Genomic DNA, 17,509 nt, shown 5'->3' with positions numbered 1-17,509 from the left:
AAATATAAATCTGATAAAATACATACATTTACAGAGTCAAGAAGTTGTAAATCCCAATCAGAATAAAATCAAATGAAATTATGTCTGGATGTAACATAATCAAGCTTCTAATAACAAAAATTTTGAAAGTTGGACTAAAACATTATTTGCAGAAACAAATACATTACTGAGCATTTATCATGAGAAACAGTAGAGTCCAAAAGACAGTGGAAGATATAGCTGAAGTGCTGAGAGAAAAGAACCTCATATTTTATATTTAACAATAATATCCTCAGTAACAAAAGCAAAATAAAATCATTCTCAGATAAAAGAGTCCAAGAGACATTTCTAAAAAATAAAAAATAAAACCCAAAATGCTAAAGAAAGTTTGTCAGGAAAATGGTGCTAAAGAGAAACTAGTAACTTCATGAATAAAGGAAAATCAATAGAAAATTGTAAACAGTTGGGTAAATAGAATTTTTTTTCTTTTAAGTCCTTTAAAATTCATATATCTGTGGAAATTAAAAAGTTTTAATGTTGAATGAGGGGGTTTGAAGGTATGTTGCTGTAATATATGGATGACAAGTGTAACAAAAAGAGATAAAGAACTTATACATTTGTAAGACTAATCTCTTTTAGCTAAAGTAGTAAAATATTAACTCTGAAAATATTGTAAAAGATTAGTTACATATATTGTAACCTCTGGATTAACCTCAAATACTAGGTTGATGCAAAAGTGATGGCGGTTTTTGCCATTGAAAGTAATGGCAAAAACTGAGATTACTTTTGCACCAACCTAAAAAGCCACCAGATAAATTAAAACATAATACTAAAACTATTAAAACACAAAGTAAGTCAGTAAAGTGAGAAAAGAGAAACAGAAAACAGAAGCAAATAATAAAATGTTAAACCTAATTTTGATCATTGCAGTAATTACATAGCATGTAAATAGTCTAAATGTACAATTTAAAGGCACAGATTGCCAAATTGCATAAAATCAGACCCATCTACATATCATGTATAAGAAAATCACCTCAAATATAAAAGTAAAAAACAGAGAACTAATAAAAAGACAGAGGAAAAGATAGAGAAAGCTACACTCTGCAAACAATAATGAAAATAAAGTGAGAATGACTGTCTTAATATCAGACAAATTATACTCAGGACACTGAAAAATGCCGGCAATAAAGAAGAATATTATATGACTATAAAAGGGTCATTTCACCCAGAATCCATAAAAATCCTTAATGTGTACAGATCTATCAAAAAAGCTAAAAAATACATGAAGCAAAAACTGATAGAATTAAAAGAAGAAACAGTCACATCTACAATTACATTGGAAACTCTAACTCTCTTTTCTAAGTAATCAATATGAGAGGTAGACAGATGTTCAACAAAAAAAATAAATAATTGAACCCACCAACAACCAACTTGACATTAATTATATTTATAGAACACACTACCCTCATTATCTCAGAATACATATTCTTTTCAAGTATACATAAAACATTCACCAAAATAAACAACCTATTGTGTAAACAACTTATAGAAAATTTAAAGAATTAAGTAGAGTATGTTTTCAGACCCTTAAGAAATTAAGCTACAAATCAGTAACAGAAAAAAGACACACGTGCAGGTATGTTTACTGCAGCACCATTCACAACAGTAAAGACTTAGAACCAACCCAAATGCCCATGCCCATCAATGTTAGACTGGATTAAGAAAATGTGGCACATATACACCATGGAATACTATGCAGCCATGAAAAAGAATGAGTTCATGTCCTTTGCAGGGACATGGATGAAGCTGGAAACCATCATTTTCAGCAAACTAACACAGGAACAGAAAACCAAACACTGCATGTTCTCACTCATACGTGGGAGTTGAACAATGAGAACATATGGGCACAGGGAGGGGAACATCAAACACCAGGGCCTGTCAAGGGATAGGGGGCAAGAGGAAGAATACCATTAGGAGAAATACCTAATGTAGATTGTGGGTTGATGGGTGCAAAAACCACCATGGCACATGTATACTATGTAACAAACCTGCATATTCTGCATATGTATCCCAGATCTTAAAGTACATATATATATATACACACACACACACCTATATATACACTTTTATATATGTGTATGTATATGTATAGAAAGACTCAACACAGATTAAGTTGCCAAGAGCGTGAGTTGCTCCACATGAATAAAACCTTGGACAAGTGAAAAAAAATTCCCAAATATTTGGTAATAATCCATGAGTCAAAGGGAGAATATCTAGGGATACTAAAAATATTTTGCACTGAAAGAAAATGAAAATAGAACATATTAAAATTTGTGAAATGCAAATAAAGCAGTACTTATAGGAAATTTTATTCATTAAATGCTTGTATTAGAAAAGAAAAAAGTTTTCAAATCAGTCATGCAACCTTTTTCTAAAATAATTAATACTTTTTTAATGAAGGAAGGAATACAGGTAACATATGAAATCAGTATAATTCACAACAGAAAATAAGTGGAGAACATAAAGGAAACCAAAAGCTGAGTCTATAAAAAGTTCATTTAAGTTGAAAAGCCTCTAGCAGGGCTGGCAAAGAAACAAAGAGAAAAGACACATCTTACCAAGAGTAAGAGTAAAAGAGGGCATTACTGCAAATTCTAGTCATGAAAAGCATAGTCAGCAAGCACAAAGAGTAATATCTTGCCCGTAAATGCAACAACTTAGACAAAATGGATCGATTTTGTAATAAGCAGAATGCGTTAAAACTTGCTCAAGAAGTAGATCATCTGAATAGTAATTTGTAATTAAGATTTTTTTCAAAAAGAAAACTCTTGACCCATATGATTTCACTGGTGAACTCCAGCAAACAATTAAGAAAGAAATAATACCAACTCTATGGAAACTCTCTAGAAAATAATAAATAAATAAATAAGAAAGAGATAAAAACTAAAAAGAAATAATTTTAAAAAGAAGAAAACAGTTTTGTCTCCATTTTTTGAAATCGGTATTATTCTAATACCAAATGTAGAAAATTGGATTTCAATAGTATTCCCACCATTCTCTAACTCATAAGGTTGGTTCACTGTGCGTAAGCCATTTGTACAAACAATATGGTTTTTTGCTGGACAAGTGCTTGCTTTATGGGAGTCTAGAATTTTCCTCATGCCTTTTTGATCCATCCCCAGGTAAAGCTCTGGGTGTTGAGTGTTTACTGGGTTTTCCCAGGCAGAAACATTGCACATAGATTGTTTATTTTGCTGGGGAAAGAGTGAACTCTGGGCGGGAGAGACCGCAATCACCTGCATATCCATGGACAGACGAGTGGCTTTTCCTTTTATAATATAGCTATGTATCCTTACTACTTTGTAATAAATCTTAGCCAGGAGTACAGCTGTATCCATCCCATGAGTTTTTCTAGCAAATCTCCCAAAATGGGGTAGTCATGGGGACCCCCAACAAAATATGACCTTCTGAAAAAGGCAAAACTACAGGATATAGAAAAATCAATCATTGTCAGAATGCAGGGGTTTGGGGAGGGTAGCAGGAGAAATTCTAGGAAGATGGTGATGACACGGTTTTGTATTTTGATTATAATCGGTATACCATAATACTATGCATTTTTGTTGAAATTCACAAAATTGTACACCAAATAAATTTTTCTGTCTATAATTTAAAAATAATACTTAAAAAAGAATTGGGGAGACATAGAACTTGACTGATGATGGTTTGCAGAAGAAAAATATACCTAATATTTACTAGACATTAAGCATCGATTAAACTAATGGACAAATGTTATCTAATTTGGTGCTGAAAACTTACAGCAATGGAGAAATGATTCCCCCTTTAACATAAAAGGAAATTTACAAGTATTACAATGCTTTTGGAAGGACAGAATTCTAGAACTGGCAGAGCAACTAAAGTAGAAATATTAAGATAAATATGTTAACAACAGGCAATTACAAGCTTTCTTAGAAATAAAAAGTCCAAAAATATAATAAATTATATTACACGTAATAAAATAAAAACCAAGTTTTATATTTGAGGTTAACCAAATTTATTAAGAACACTGCAAACAGAATGATGTATAAAAATCATCAAGGTAGGAACAGTGACTGCTTCACTCTGGTAAAAGAGATAAGTGGGTTCACAGGGAAAATATCACATTCTCCCAATTGCCATGAGGGAGAGCTTGGGAATAGATCATTTAGAATAGTAGATGCCGATAGGGGGCACCACATTGCAGGTCGTCAGCAAGTCACAATAGAAATCTGTAGCGTATGATTATTCCATCCCAATGTGGTGGCACAGGAGCATGGGATTCAGGGCTGGTCAGTCTTGATGTCGCACGTATTGGAGATGAGTCTCCTATGGCGTCCTCAAAACTAGTAGCCAAAGCCGGAGGCATAGTCAAAGTCGCATCCATAGTCACAGCCACAGAGGGAGCAAGAGCGATATCCATAGCCATAGCCATAACCACAGCCCAGTCTGCAGAAGCCACAGACCTAGCAGGAACCATAGCCACAACCCAGGCCTCCGTAGCAACCGCCCAGGCCTCCATAGCCACAGCACCCATAGCCACAGCCACCATAGTAGTTTCCGTAGTAGCTTCCACACATGGTGTTGGTTGTTCCTTGAGTAGGAAGGGGTGTAGTTGGCTTCAGTATAGACAATTGTCCCTGTAGAGTCCATTTATATGCCCAGTGTGGATGTGACCAACCACAGGTTTCATGCCATTGGCTAATTTTGTTACTAATAGAATTAGTTTGTTGTTTCTCAACCATAAGAAAAAAACCTCATAGGTATTACGGAAACTCATTTTCTTGGCCACTCAGAACTCTCCTGAAACAGTTTCTGTGCCAATAATGAGAGGAGAAAATGATACATATAAATCCCTGCATAACCCCACATATTCATTTTAACTTCTATAAACATAAATTATTTCAATAAATAACACTTGCTGCAAACCTTGTTTGCTTTGCTCTTGGCACAAAATAAAATCTATAATCTCCTCTTTGTCTTTCTACAGCCAACAACGCTTTTTAAACAATGAGTTGTGATTGTAACTTGTTTTAAGACATTTTTTTCCTTCTTCACTGTCTCAGCTGTCTCTTCTCCTATGAAAGAATGTGGCATAGAAAGTTGCAGTGCTCACTCATCTCTATAATATAATTAACAAAAAGCCACCTTATTAAAATTTCTTGAAAAACTAGCCTGAGTTAGTTGCAGCTACTCTGCACCTCTAGTTTTTTTATTCACACAAATCACTGCCTTATTTTTATATGCCTAATTCTTATTCAGGACACACAGAAAATAGTTTCTTCTATGGATTCAAATTTTTTTCAGAGTCTTCCTCCAGAAATAATGACAATATTTAATCCTGTTTTATTGAGATTTATATCAATTGCCATTTTTCAATAATGCCGCCCCCTTTGTTTTTTTACTGTTTAGAAAGTTTGCCAATTAGGTGTTTATGGGATTTGCTATCTCTGAAATATCAGTGCTTTCCAGAACTCAGTTTTGGTTTTTTTTTTTTTTTTTTTTGTAATTCTGCACAAATCAATGGGAGAGCTCTTGGTATTTTGAGATATACAATGATCAGCTAATATTATGACTGAGTTATTTTAAGTAATCTATTTTTAATCAGGCACATGATACTCTCTTGAATAACTATTGAAATATTTATGATCATCCATTTTGCTATGACAATTCAGGCTATTCTGAGACCCAACAAAGTCAAAAGAATTTGTTATTATCTCAAAACACTTAGAGTTTGTTTTGTACAGGATGCATGAAGGAGGTATGATTATGTAATGATCAGGATGCTGATACTTCAGTGATGTTCTGTGTTCAAAGACTGTTAATACATTTAATATAGATTCCAAATAGAGTAAAAAATGGGGGATTAACTTACGCAGCAGTGAAGAGGGTGCAAGAAAGGAAACCACTTATACTTCAATTAACCTTCCTTAAGAATCAGGACACAAGACCCTTATAATCCATCAATTAGTCTGCCTTGATAAGTAATTCAAATTAGTCAAAAGAAAACAGTCTCAATATAGTAAAGTTGTTCCTATTAATAATCAGCTCAAACACATTTGCCATTCATCATGCATTTTAATACACTGTATATTTATTTATTTTTATTGGCAACTGTATTTCTGTAAACTAGACTCATTATTATGGCTACATATTATTTCAGTCCCTCCACAATTGAGATTATAACTGTTAAGAAATCTCAACAATATCACATTAAATTTTTCCCTACAGAAAATGTTAGTTGCCTTAAATCTCATACTTTACACTCCATCAATCAGTTTTCATTCAACTTAGAATTACTGTTAACCAGCATTAGTTGAAAACATTTAACAGCCATTTTTAGGCTTACAGACTGTATATTTTGTGAATCAATAGACCAAAAAGGTGTAAAACTAAACTTACATTAGTTAACAAAAGAATTATTCAGTAGGTAGTTTTGTAACTGATTAAAATGACTGTAAAACATACAATCTATCATATAACTCAATGTCCTCAATATAACAATGTATAAGGCCAATTCTCTTTGAATTTATTTCAGGAATTATTTAACTCTTATGAAGAGCTGATATTTATTTTTATAATCAGAAAATTAGTACCTTATATACTATTGTATTGCTGTTTTCTTAATTAATAGAGCAGTTTTCTTTTTTTTTTTTTTTTGAGACTGAGTCTGGCTCTGTCGCCCAGGCTGGAGTGCAGTGGCCGGATCTCAGCTCACTGCAAGCTCCGCCTCCCGGGTTTACGCCATTCTCCTGCCTCAGCCTCTGGAGTAGCTGGGACCACAGGCGCCCGCCACCTCGCCCGGCTAGTTTTTTGTATTTTTTAGTAGAGACGGGGTTTCACCGTGTTAGCCAGGATGGTCTCGATCTCCTGACCTCGTGATCCGCCCGTCTCAGCCTCCCAAAGTGCTGGGATTACAGGCTTGAGCCACCGCGCCCGGCAGCAGTTTTCATTTCACAGCAAATTGACCAGAAAGTACAGACAATTCCCATATACTGACTCCATTCCTTCCCAACACCAAATCTCCCCCATTATCCACATTCTGCACCACAGTGGTACATTTGTTACAACAGATGAATTCACAATGACAGATCATCATCACTCAAAGTTCACAGTTTATATAAGGGTTCATCCTTAGTGTTGTACATTTCATGGGTTTTGACAAATGTATGAAATGTATTCACCACTGTAGTATTATGCAGAATAGTTTCATTGCCCTAAACATCCTCTGTGTTCTGTCTATTTATATACTATAACACTCCATTAAAAATATATATTTACTTCCTTGATGCTCTGAAATATCACGCATGCTTCAGTATATCCAATGAAAACAAATTAAACAAACTAATCTTTCCCTAAGAAAACCCCCTTGGGCTCCCCAGGGTACTTTCTTAATTCACTTTTCCTCTTCACAAGAAATTTCAAAAATGTGTTTCTGAGATTACTGCTTCCACTTTATTTCCTTTTCTCTCAATCTTTCGAACTTTTGACCCACCACTCCACTGAAAGTTTTCTTAGAAGTCTTGCCTGATCCAAATATGGTTTGTTTCTCTGTCTTCATTTTACTGAAGCTCTGAAACAATATTCAGGTCAGTGGAACCCTGTCTTCCTTATTGACAAATTCTGTATCTGTTCCACTGCACAATCTTGTTTGTCTCCAACCTCACCTTTTTCAGTAATTTCTTCTTCACAACTTGACTTCAATCTCAGAACTGTGTTATTCACCTTTTATGTTCTTTATGTTTGTCCTTTTATAGATGTAATCTAACATCACTAAGACAGAACCCATGATCTCTCCTGGCACCAAATGTTTTCTCTTCTGATATCTCAGTCTCATGGCACAACAGAAATCACATCACAGCCTTTTCCTGGAACATACCTTTCATAGAATTCCCATTGCATTTAGAAAGAAATGTCTTCCAATACTCTATCCTACCTCTCGGACATCACTTCCTACCACTTTCCTTTTTATTTACCATGCTTCAAACACAGGCTCTTCAGTAACTCAGACAGACCAAGTTGTAACCCTCCTTAATAGTTTTACCTTTGTACTGCTGATTTCTCCTTTTGAAAATACCAGAAACAATAACAGAATCCTTCATCTCATTCAGGTGTCAACTTAACTGCCGTCTTCTTAGATCTGTTTTCTCTGACCACCCAATTTAAAATTGACTTCGTCGAGAAATGATTAAAAGTTTATTTAACTCATTGATTTTTACTGTTTTACAAATACTCATCACTATCAGAATTTACTGTATTTATTTTAGAATTTACTTGCCTATTGTCTGTCTCTCACTGTCTATCTCCCTCCCTGCCTGCCTCATTCAAGAGTGTAAGTTCCATGAGAAGAGAGATCTTTGCCACCCTTTGCATGTCTACATTCCATATTCTTCAAATGAATGCCTGACTTGGAGCAGATTCATAATAGATATGGAGAATAAGTGGAAAAGAATCCATAATGTGGAAGAGCTCCCTAAAATGAGACATCTAGTAGAGTAAGTATTTCCTTCTCATGTAAGGTCCATAAAAATAAACAGCACAGATTATATGATCACCCTTGAAAATGATGGGTATTGCTAAACAGGCAAAATAAAATTAGAAGTATTAACACTTTTTCTTTACAATTGTTTGTATGCAAAAGATTTAGCAGATCTACACATAAGTTCTGATGGAAAAAATCTTTATCCTAAGTAGCAGATCATTCTTTTTAAGGGTAAAACCATATGAAATAAATAGCTATGAAAATCAAAGGATCAATCTAAGCACTCACAATGAGCCTACTTTTCAAAAATAGTACTGTTGCAAAAGGAGGAAAAACTCTTCAACACATTTTTTTTCAAATTCTAAAATGTATAATATTTGAGAGCCATGAAATGCATGGAGCTACAGCAACTATATAAGCAATTATTAAAATCTAAAAAGAGGCAATATGTATTTGTCATGATAAAGTTAATTTAAAGAAAAAAATGCTGTAGGGACAAAAGTTAGTAAGAGATGAGATGGGGAAAAGGGATTGAGAAATGTTCCTAGAATTTGGAGAAAAGGCATAAAAAGATTTTGCCAAAAAAGTAAGAGACGTGCATAAAAGATTCTAGATGTCTAATGTGTGAGCTGAAATTTTATAGAGTGGTAAGCATAAATTTAAAAAGCAGAGAAAAGTAGAATGAAAGATTTTTGTTGGGTAAAGGGGTAAAAAACAAAATTATTCTTCAGATAATTTTAATTTAAGTCAATAACATTAAATGTCAGTAATAACTAACCTTATCCTGGGAGATAACTTTGCATTTAGTGGTTAAACAATCCCTGCAATTATCTAGAGTCAAGGAAAATAAATACTTTCTATGAATATGCAAAGAGACAACAAACAGGTGGGTATGAAATATCTCTTTTGCCACACTTGCCAATGAGAAAGTTACTTTATTCTCTTTGCTTCTATTCAGCTCTAAAATGGGGAGTTTTTCTTTGTTTTTCTTGAAACAGAGTCTAGCTCTGTCGCCCAGGCTGGAGTGCAGTGGCACAATCTCTGCTAGCTGCAACCTCTGCCTCCCGGGTTTAAGCGATTCTCATGCCTTACCCTCCCAAGTAGCTGGGATTACAGGTGTGCACAACCATGGCCCCCGGCAGATTTTTGTATTTTTAATAGAGACGTTTTCACCATATTGGCCAGGCTAGTCTTGAACTCCTGACCTCAAATGATCCACCTGTCTCCGCCTCCAAAAGTGCTGGGATTACGGGAAAATGGGGAAAATTTTAATGCATCATGAATTTATTCTGAGGCTCATTTGAGATGATGTACGTTAAAGACTTGGCACAGTGATTGCTCTATGCTAAATGGCTAATAAATGCTACTTAATTATGGTTATTTAGATTATAAATACAAATTATTTACGTAGAGTCGTGACATGAACTACATAGAACAAGTTTGACAGTAAATGATTTTTATATGCGAAGAATCAACCCATAAATGATGCACGGTTTTCTGCTCTGTTCATGCTCAGTTTTCTATGCTATTGAGGCAGTGATAACATGGGTTATGTTGAGACACTGTTAGGATAATATAAATAGGGAAAAAAGCTAAAAAGATAAATACTGGATACTAATGAAAAGAAAATCAGGATGCTAATTCCAGATTGAAAAACTGTATTAGGGAAACAGAAAATAAGTTCCTGCATGAAAATCAAAAAGCAAGATCTGTAACAGCATCTTCTTGATGAGAGACCATACAGAAGTTCATAGGGTGAATTTTACATTATTATTTTACATTATCATGCATTAAATACAGAAAAGGAAGTTGAAAATATTAGATCCAGAGGGTACTGGGGTGGTGGGAGGAGGAGGGGCAAGTCGTCAGAACTTAAGATCATCTTAATCCAACCCTAAGCTCAGAGCATGTGGGGTTCAGAATTGGTGAATCCCGATGTCACGGGATAGATGGTGAGAGCCTTCCATGATGTCCTCAATAGTAGTAGCCAAAGCCAGAGCCGGAGCCAGAGCCGCATGTATAGCCACAGCTGCGGAGGCAGCGGGAGCCATAACCATAGCCACAGCCACTGCAGGAGCCATAGCCACAGCCCAGGCCTCTGTAGCCACAGCCCAGGCCTCCGTAGCCACAGCACCCATAGCCACAGCCGCCATAGTGGTTTCCGTAGTAGCTGCCACACATGGTGATGGCTGTGGAGGTTGTCCTTGGGTAGAAAGGAATGTAGGTGACTTCAGTATGCATACTTCCTGTAAAAGGCCTTTTATATGCCTCAGGATGGGAATGATCTAGCAGAGGTAGCATACCACTGGCTAATTTTTGATTAATATAATTAGTTTTGTTTTGTTTTTTCCCTCAATTGTAAGATAATGCTTCAGAGGTATTAAGGAGGCTTGTTTTGTTTGACCTCTCAATTTGGGCTCCCCTTGTGTGATTGAGGGCTCGGTTGAAAGGACACCTCACACTCACATTCATACAATCCTGCCTCAAACTAGACTTGCATTTTAACCTTCTGTAGCCATCCTTTACATCAAGAAAGAAGACTTTTGTTAGTTACACTCTTATTTGCTCTAGGCCCCAATTAATTTTACTCTTTTTTGCACAACATTCCACAAAGAACAACTTTGACTTTTTAATATTTCTTCTCTCTTTGTCCAAATAATACTTTTTTCAGGGATTTAGTGTCTTTTCTATACTAAAGCCATGATGTTGGTAATAATTCAACTAATTAAAAATTCTAGAATACCAAATCTGAGAAAAATTTGTTGTATTTTTCTACTTATACTAGTGAGTCTAATTTTTATTTATGTACAAATGTACGTTATTCTCTTGATTTATAAAAGAATCAATAAATGACCAAGTAAATGGAATGGAACAGTGGTTTTATATTCTCTTTTAACTTCTTATCTTAAAATAATTTCTGGCATAGAGACAGTTGTCAAAATAGTACAGAAAATTTCCATATATCCATCATTCAACATCCCCTAATATTAATATCTTTTATAACCATAATCCACTTATCAAACCAAAGAAATTAACTGTGTATGGTGTTCTTAACTAAACTGTGGACTTTATTTTACCATTTTTCTGTTTTTATTAACTTATTTTAAGTCCTAGGACCATCGTTCATTGCAGGACTATTCACATTTTTCTTTTAATGTTCTTTTTTTCTGTTCTTGAATCCAATTCACGTTGCATTTGGTTTTTGTACCTCTCAGTAACCTCCAATTGCTCATGGTTCGTTGGTCTTTTCTTGACTTTTATGACCTTGACAGTTTTAGAGAGCCAGATATTTCGTGGAATATTCCCCAACTGAATCTGCCTGAGGTTTTCTCATATGTAGATTGAGGTTATAGATTTGGGAAGAGATGTGACTCTTGTCATGTGCCATCTCAGGGAGTCATGATGTTAATAAATCTTTGAGTAATTACAGAATTGTTTTAAAATTCAGGCTTCTAATAGAAGTCCTTTCCTTACTATGTACCCAGAATCAATGAAGTTAAAAATCAAAGTCTCTGCCATGGTTTGGGATCCTATATAAAATGATAGTTACATGTGAAGTATAAGCCAAAGTGAATGATATTGCTCCACAAAAAGTGATGATACACCTTGTCACTCAACATTTTACAAGTGAATGCTGCCACCATGACTTCTCTTACAAGCTTTTCATCCTTCCTCATCTCTTTGGGGCTACACTTTTATTCCCAAGTCTGCATATATGGAGTTAGGCTGAAGGGCGAAATTATTATTGGGTGAAATTGGGATTTTTAAGAAGTGGAAGCCATCTCACCTGTAATCCCAGCACTTTGGGAGGCCAAGGTGGGCAGATCACAAGGTCAGGAGATCAAGACCATCCTGGCCAACATGGTGAAACATCTCTATCAAAAATACAGGTCGGGCATGGTGGCTCCCGCCTGTAATCCCAGCATTTTGGGAGACTGAGGCAGGTGGATCACAAGATCAGGAGTTCGAGACCAGCCTGGCCAATATGGTGAAACCCTGTCTCTACTAAAAATACAAAAATTATCTGGGGGTGCTGGCGGGCGCCTGTAGTCCCAGCTACTCGGAAGGCTGGGGCAGAAGAATCGCTTGAACCCGGGAGGCAGAGGTTGCAGTGAGCCGAGATCATGCCACTGCACTCCAGCCCGAGTGGCAGAGCAAGATTCCATGTCAAACAATAAATAAATAAATAAATAAAAATGGAAGCCATATGGGTTACTCTTGGTTGCTGGTCATATAGTTTAAATTTGACATCTGGAATAAAACAAGTCATCAAAATAGGAGAAGAATCTCTTATTAAAAGTACATTATTTCATTACATTCAACATTCCTGAGAAGCAGCAATGTTGTCTTGGATGTATTGGTTACAAGGAATATTTTAGATGGCTTCAATGCTAATTAGTGTGCAATGTGAATCCACCAGTGCCTGTGGTTTGCCCCATATACCACTCATGAGGTATTTAAGGCCCTTAGTATAAACTTAAAACTTTAAACTTTAAACTCCAGAATCTGACTGTGCTATACAACTGAGCCTACCTTTCTTGAAACCATGAGTTTTTATAACAACTTCCATAGTGGCCAGGGCTATGCCAAAGGAGGCCTGGGCTGCAGCTATGGCTGTGGTCATAGTGGCTATGGCTATGCCTTCTACTGCCCATGGTGCTATGAAAGATCTTGGTTTTCTGGCTGCTTCTGAGAAATTCAACATTGCTGATCTGTTTAGGCCATTGTCTTACAAGCTATGTTTTCTTCCCGTGTTATTTATAATAACGACATTTTTTCTGTTCAAAGAGTGACAACTAAAATTTAGCCCACATTGCCATATCAGAATGTATTTGATCAATTAGCTGGAAGTTCCAACAATTTAATCAAACAAAAACAGAACCTTTCATGTTGTGTTACTAGTATATGATTAAGTACAAATAATCTTAAGTATTTTCATTTGGGAAAATGTCTAAATTTATTTTTCATCAAAAGTAATCTATTTTGCAAAGCTACAGCATTTTCCTACCTATATTTATTTATCTAGACTACCTATGTTATTTGTGATTGTATGTGTGTGTTCATGAGCACATGTGAGGTTGCTGACCCATTGGAAACTTACAGTTGATGATGTGGATGTGTTAGGTCTGACCAATAGCTATATTCAACCAGGACTTTAATAAAATGTGTTTTCATGGGCAGAGCCAAGTGGTACTAAAATTTACCTTGATCTATCAAAGCTTCATCTTCAGTATGTCCAATATTTGACTAAAATCATTGGCAAAAATAGCACCCCCTTTCTCATCACTTTATTCTATTTCACATACATTATATTTCTTGATACTCAGTTGCATTTTTGGCTCTAGATAGCTGTAGCTTTTTCTCTAAATGCTATATTATGACTGTTTCTTTTAACTCTGTCAAAATATACTCTTAAACTCATCCTATGCCTGGTGGCTGCATAGACAGCTCTTCCAAGTGTCATTCCCATGTGGCCAGAAAGAGTCCATCAAATTTAAGTATGTTTCTGCGAACCTTTTATCAATGTAATTATCTGCCACCTCAGGTAATACTTTGTTCATGAAAACACAAGTCTGATCCAAAATACAAGCTGAAAAGTATAGACTTCAGTTTGCCAGCCTTGGTCAAGTTAAGTAAAGCTGTTCTTTATTCACTCTACTTGTTATTTATCAGTTGACATTGATAAAATATAAAGCAAAAACATCTGTTAGTGACTAATGTTAGAATTTGGAGTTTCTACAACTGATAAAATATTCATACAAAATTACTTTGTTAATGGTTGCCATAGTATGAAGTTGGCTAAACTCTTAACTAGCTTCCAAATACATGATTTTTAACACATCTAGATGAAACAATAATGAAGAATTTTTTTAATTCTTCATCAATTAAAGGCAGACAACATATAGAGCCGTGTCACTCTGACATCTCCAAGTATTGACAGGCAGTGAAACTGAAGGGAGACTGAAGAAAGCATCTTTGTTAGAGCCTTGGCTTTAATTCTGCCATAGTGGGCAGGAATCTTAAGAGACAGATCCCCAGAATGTCCTATTTTAGCATGGTCAAAAAAGTCAGAGTAAGAACTCTGTAAAACCTATGACTTTGGATTCAATAAGTCAACATACTCAGAAAACTGCTCATCAAATATCAGGCTCTCATCAGACTTATTACATACTTTAGAAAAATTAAAGTCTTTGGTAATTTGTTGTAAGGCCCCACAGCAAATAAAGACACATTTATTCAAGAAAATCTACAAAATCTAGGGTTAGTGAGAGACTTGACTCACTTGTTCACAATCAGCTCTTTTCATACTTCCTCCTCCAGCTCACCATGACAGACCCACAAGTCTGGGTAGTGAGACCAAGTTATAGTGCTTCTTCTCTCCCCATCTGAAGGGCTACAGGATCTCTCCTCTGTGTTCAGGTGATTAGCATTATCTCAGGCTGTCTAGTTCTGTGTGGCAGTGGCTAAAGTCCAAGTGAATGTGACCAAGAGGTATGTGTCTCCATTCCTCTACCTTTTTCCCACTTGTAGTGCCAGGGATCTACCAAAGGCATGACAGGCCAATTATCTTAAGCTCCTATCACCCTTTCCACCACCCTGATCATTAATAAGAGAGATGTTTCATGACAGATATTGCAAGCTTAAAAAACTAGAGGCTACTGCCCAAACCCAGAGAGTGCTAGTAATGACGCTATGTCACTATAAGGGAATAAGCAAGTAGTTGTTCCTATTCCCAGTTCTGGAGTAGTTGCTTCAACATTTTGCACAGGCAAAAGGCAAGCCATAAGAACACAGAGATCTGAATCTTTTCTCAAGTGAGCTAGCTGATTTATAAGAGCATGTAGGAGATGTAAACTTAAGTTTATACTTTGAAACAATGGCGATGGTGATAAGTAATTAAGAGAAAACTAGTTTCACCATGTGATACGGTTTGGCTGTGTTCCCACCCAAATATTACCTTGAATTATAGCTCTCATAATTTCCATGTGTTTTGGGAGGGACCCAGTGGGAGATAATTGAATCATGGGGGTGGTTTCCCCCGTACTGTTCTCATGGTAGTAAGTAAGTCTCACAAGATCTGATGATTTTGTAAGAAGTTTTCCCTTTCACTTAGCTTTCATTCTGTCTTGCCTGCTGCCATGTAAGATGTGCCTTTTGCCTCCTGCCATGATTGTAAGGTCTCCCCAGCCATGTGAAACTGTGAGTTCATTAAACCTCTTTTTCTTTATAAATTACCCAGTCTCCGGTATGTCTTCATCAGCAGTGTGAGAACAGACTAATACACCCTGAAAGCAACCAACTAAACCATAGGCCAGCAAGTCTATCAGAGAGAACCAGAAAAGATAGCCAGGAGAAGCCCTCTGGGTTCAGAGCAGATTTCAGACTGGCCTCAAAAACTTTGACAAAGAATTCAAATGTATTCATTTTTTCCAGCTTAATTGAGGTGTCATTGACAAATAAAAATGTATGTATTTAATATATGCAATGTGATTTTATATATACACACATATACATAGTAAAATAATTACCACAAACAACCTAATTAATATATCCATAACCTTACATGATTACCTTTTCTACCCCTGTGGTGAGAACCCTTAATATCTACTCTGTTAGTAAACTGGTAAGACAGAGTAGTATAGTAATTGCCAAGACTGGAAGTTGGGGGAAATGGGACATGTTAGTCAAAGAGTATTAACCTTCAGTTATAAGATGAGTAAGTTCAAGAGATCTAATATACAGCATAGCTACTATAAACAATAATTGTGTATTTTATACTCAAATTGTGTTAAGAGTCTAAATTTAATTGAATCAGGTTGTGAAGCAGTTTATATCCAAGAGCATTGTCAAAAATAATGACACAATCCCCTAAAAATTATTGTGCCTAACAGCTGAGTGTAATACCAACAAAGTCCAACTGCTTATCAGAGAGAGGAAGGAAAGAGAAAATCTAAGAGGGTTCAGACGAAACCTCAGAAATACAGTACACATGCTGTAGCTGTGCCTTTTAAGGAATAACAACAGAAGTTTCATGCTGAACTCAGTAACACAGCCCAGCCTAGTCTGTAAGCAAATAGGCAAACAACAAGCTCGGGAAGGGGGAGGAGAGAATATCTAGAGTTTCTACAATATAAAATCTAAAATGTCCAGTTGAGAGAGAGAGAGAGAGAGAGAGAGAGAGAGAGAGAGAGAGAGAGAAGATGTAAGAAACAGGAAGATATGACCATATACTAGTGAAAAACCAAGCAACAGAAACTGTCTCTGAGAACATCCAGATGTTAAACATACTAGACAAATATTTTAGCTATTTACATATGTTCAAAGTACAAAAGGAAACCATGCTTAAAGAAATAAATGAGAATCAGAGGCAGAGCAAGATGGCAAAATAGAAAGCTCCACCAATTGCCTCCCCCACCCAACAAGGACAGCAAGTTAACAACTATCTACACAGAAAAAAGCACCTTCATAATAACCAAAAATAAGGTAAACACTCATAGTACCTGTTTTTAACTTCATACTGCTGAAGGAGATACTAAACAGATAGAAGATACAGTCCTGAATTGCGGATGCCACCCCTCCCCACATCTTTAGCAAGGGCAACCTGATGTAGGGAGAATCTCTGGATCCTGGAGGGTGGAGAACACAGCAATTGTGAGGCATTAAATTCAGTGCTGTTCTGTTAGAGCAGAAAGGAAAGCCAGGGCAAACTCAGCTGACACTCACAGACAGAAGGGAGCATTTACACCAGCCCTGACCAGACGGGAATCACCAATCCCAGTGGTCCAACTTGAATGCCTGCAAACCTCTCCATCAAGGGCCAAAGTGTTCTGTCTCTCTAAGTAAACTTGAAAGGCAATCAAGCCCATAAGGACTGCAACTTCTAGGAGAGTCCTAGGGCTGACCCAGGCCAACAGCCTGTGGACTGGAGGGCAGGGGAGAATGCAACATACTGAGACACCGCTTGGGCAGCAAAGGGAATGCTGGCTTCATCTCTTCCATAACCTTAGGGGCTAC

At 36.3% G+C, this 17,509-nt stretch overlaps 2 protein-coding genes across 2 annotated transcripts in view; one reads left to right on the top strand and one right to left on the bottom strand.

The window, feature by feature from the left end:
- TIAM1 (TIAM Rac1 associated GEF 1) overlaps nucleotides 1-17,509 on the bottom strand; it is a 1,375,699-nt gene that overhangs the window by 327,812 nt on the left and 1,030,378 nt on the right. The gene's annotated exons all lie outside the window — the stretch shown is intronic.
- On the top strand, nucleotides 13,008-13,319 carry LOC126951724 (keratin-associated protein 22-1). The gene has a single exon (XM_050786130.1). It carries the CDS (start codon nucleotides 13,041-13,043, stop codon nucleotides 13,185-13,187), a length of 147 nt encoding a protein of 48 aa, XP_050642087.1. The 5' UTR covers nucleotides 13,008-13,040; the 3' UTR covers nucleotides 13,188-13,319.

Source organism: Macaca thibetana, chromosome 3 (genome assembly GCF_024542745.1).
Source record: "Macaca thibetana thibetana isolate TM-01 chromosome 3, ASM2454274v1, whole genome shotgun sequence".
In the NCBI taxonomy this organism is placed as follows: Eukaryota; Metazoa; Chordata; class Mammalia; order Primates; family Cercopithecidae; genus Macaca; species Macaca thibetana.
Note: the sequence above shows the minus strand (reverse complement) of the source record. Positions and strands in the feature narration are given on the sequence as shown.

What these genes read in the sequence shown, in the direction of transcription:
- LOC126951724 (XM_050786130.1), top strand. Translation starts at nt 13,041, where the DNA reads ATGAGTTTTTATAACAACTTCCATAGTGGCCAGGGCTATGCCAAAGGA.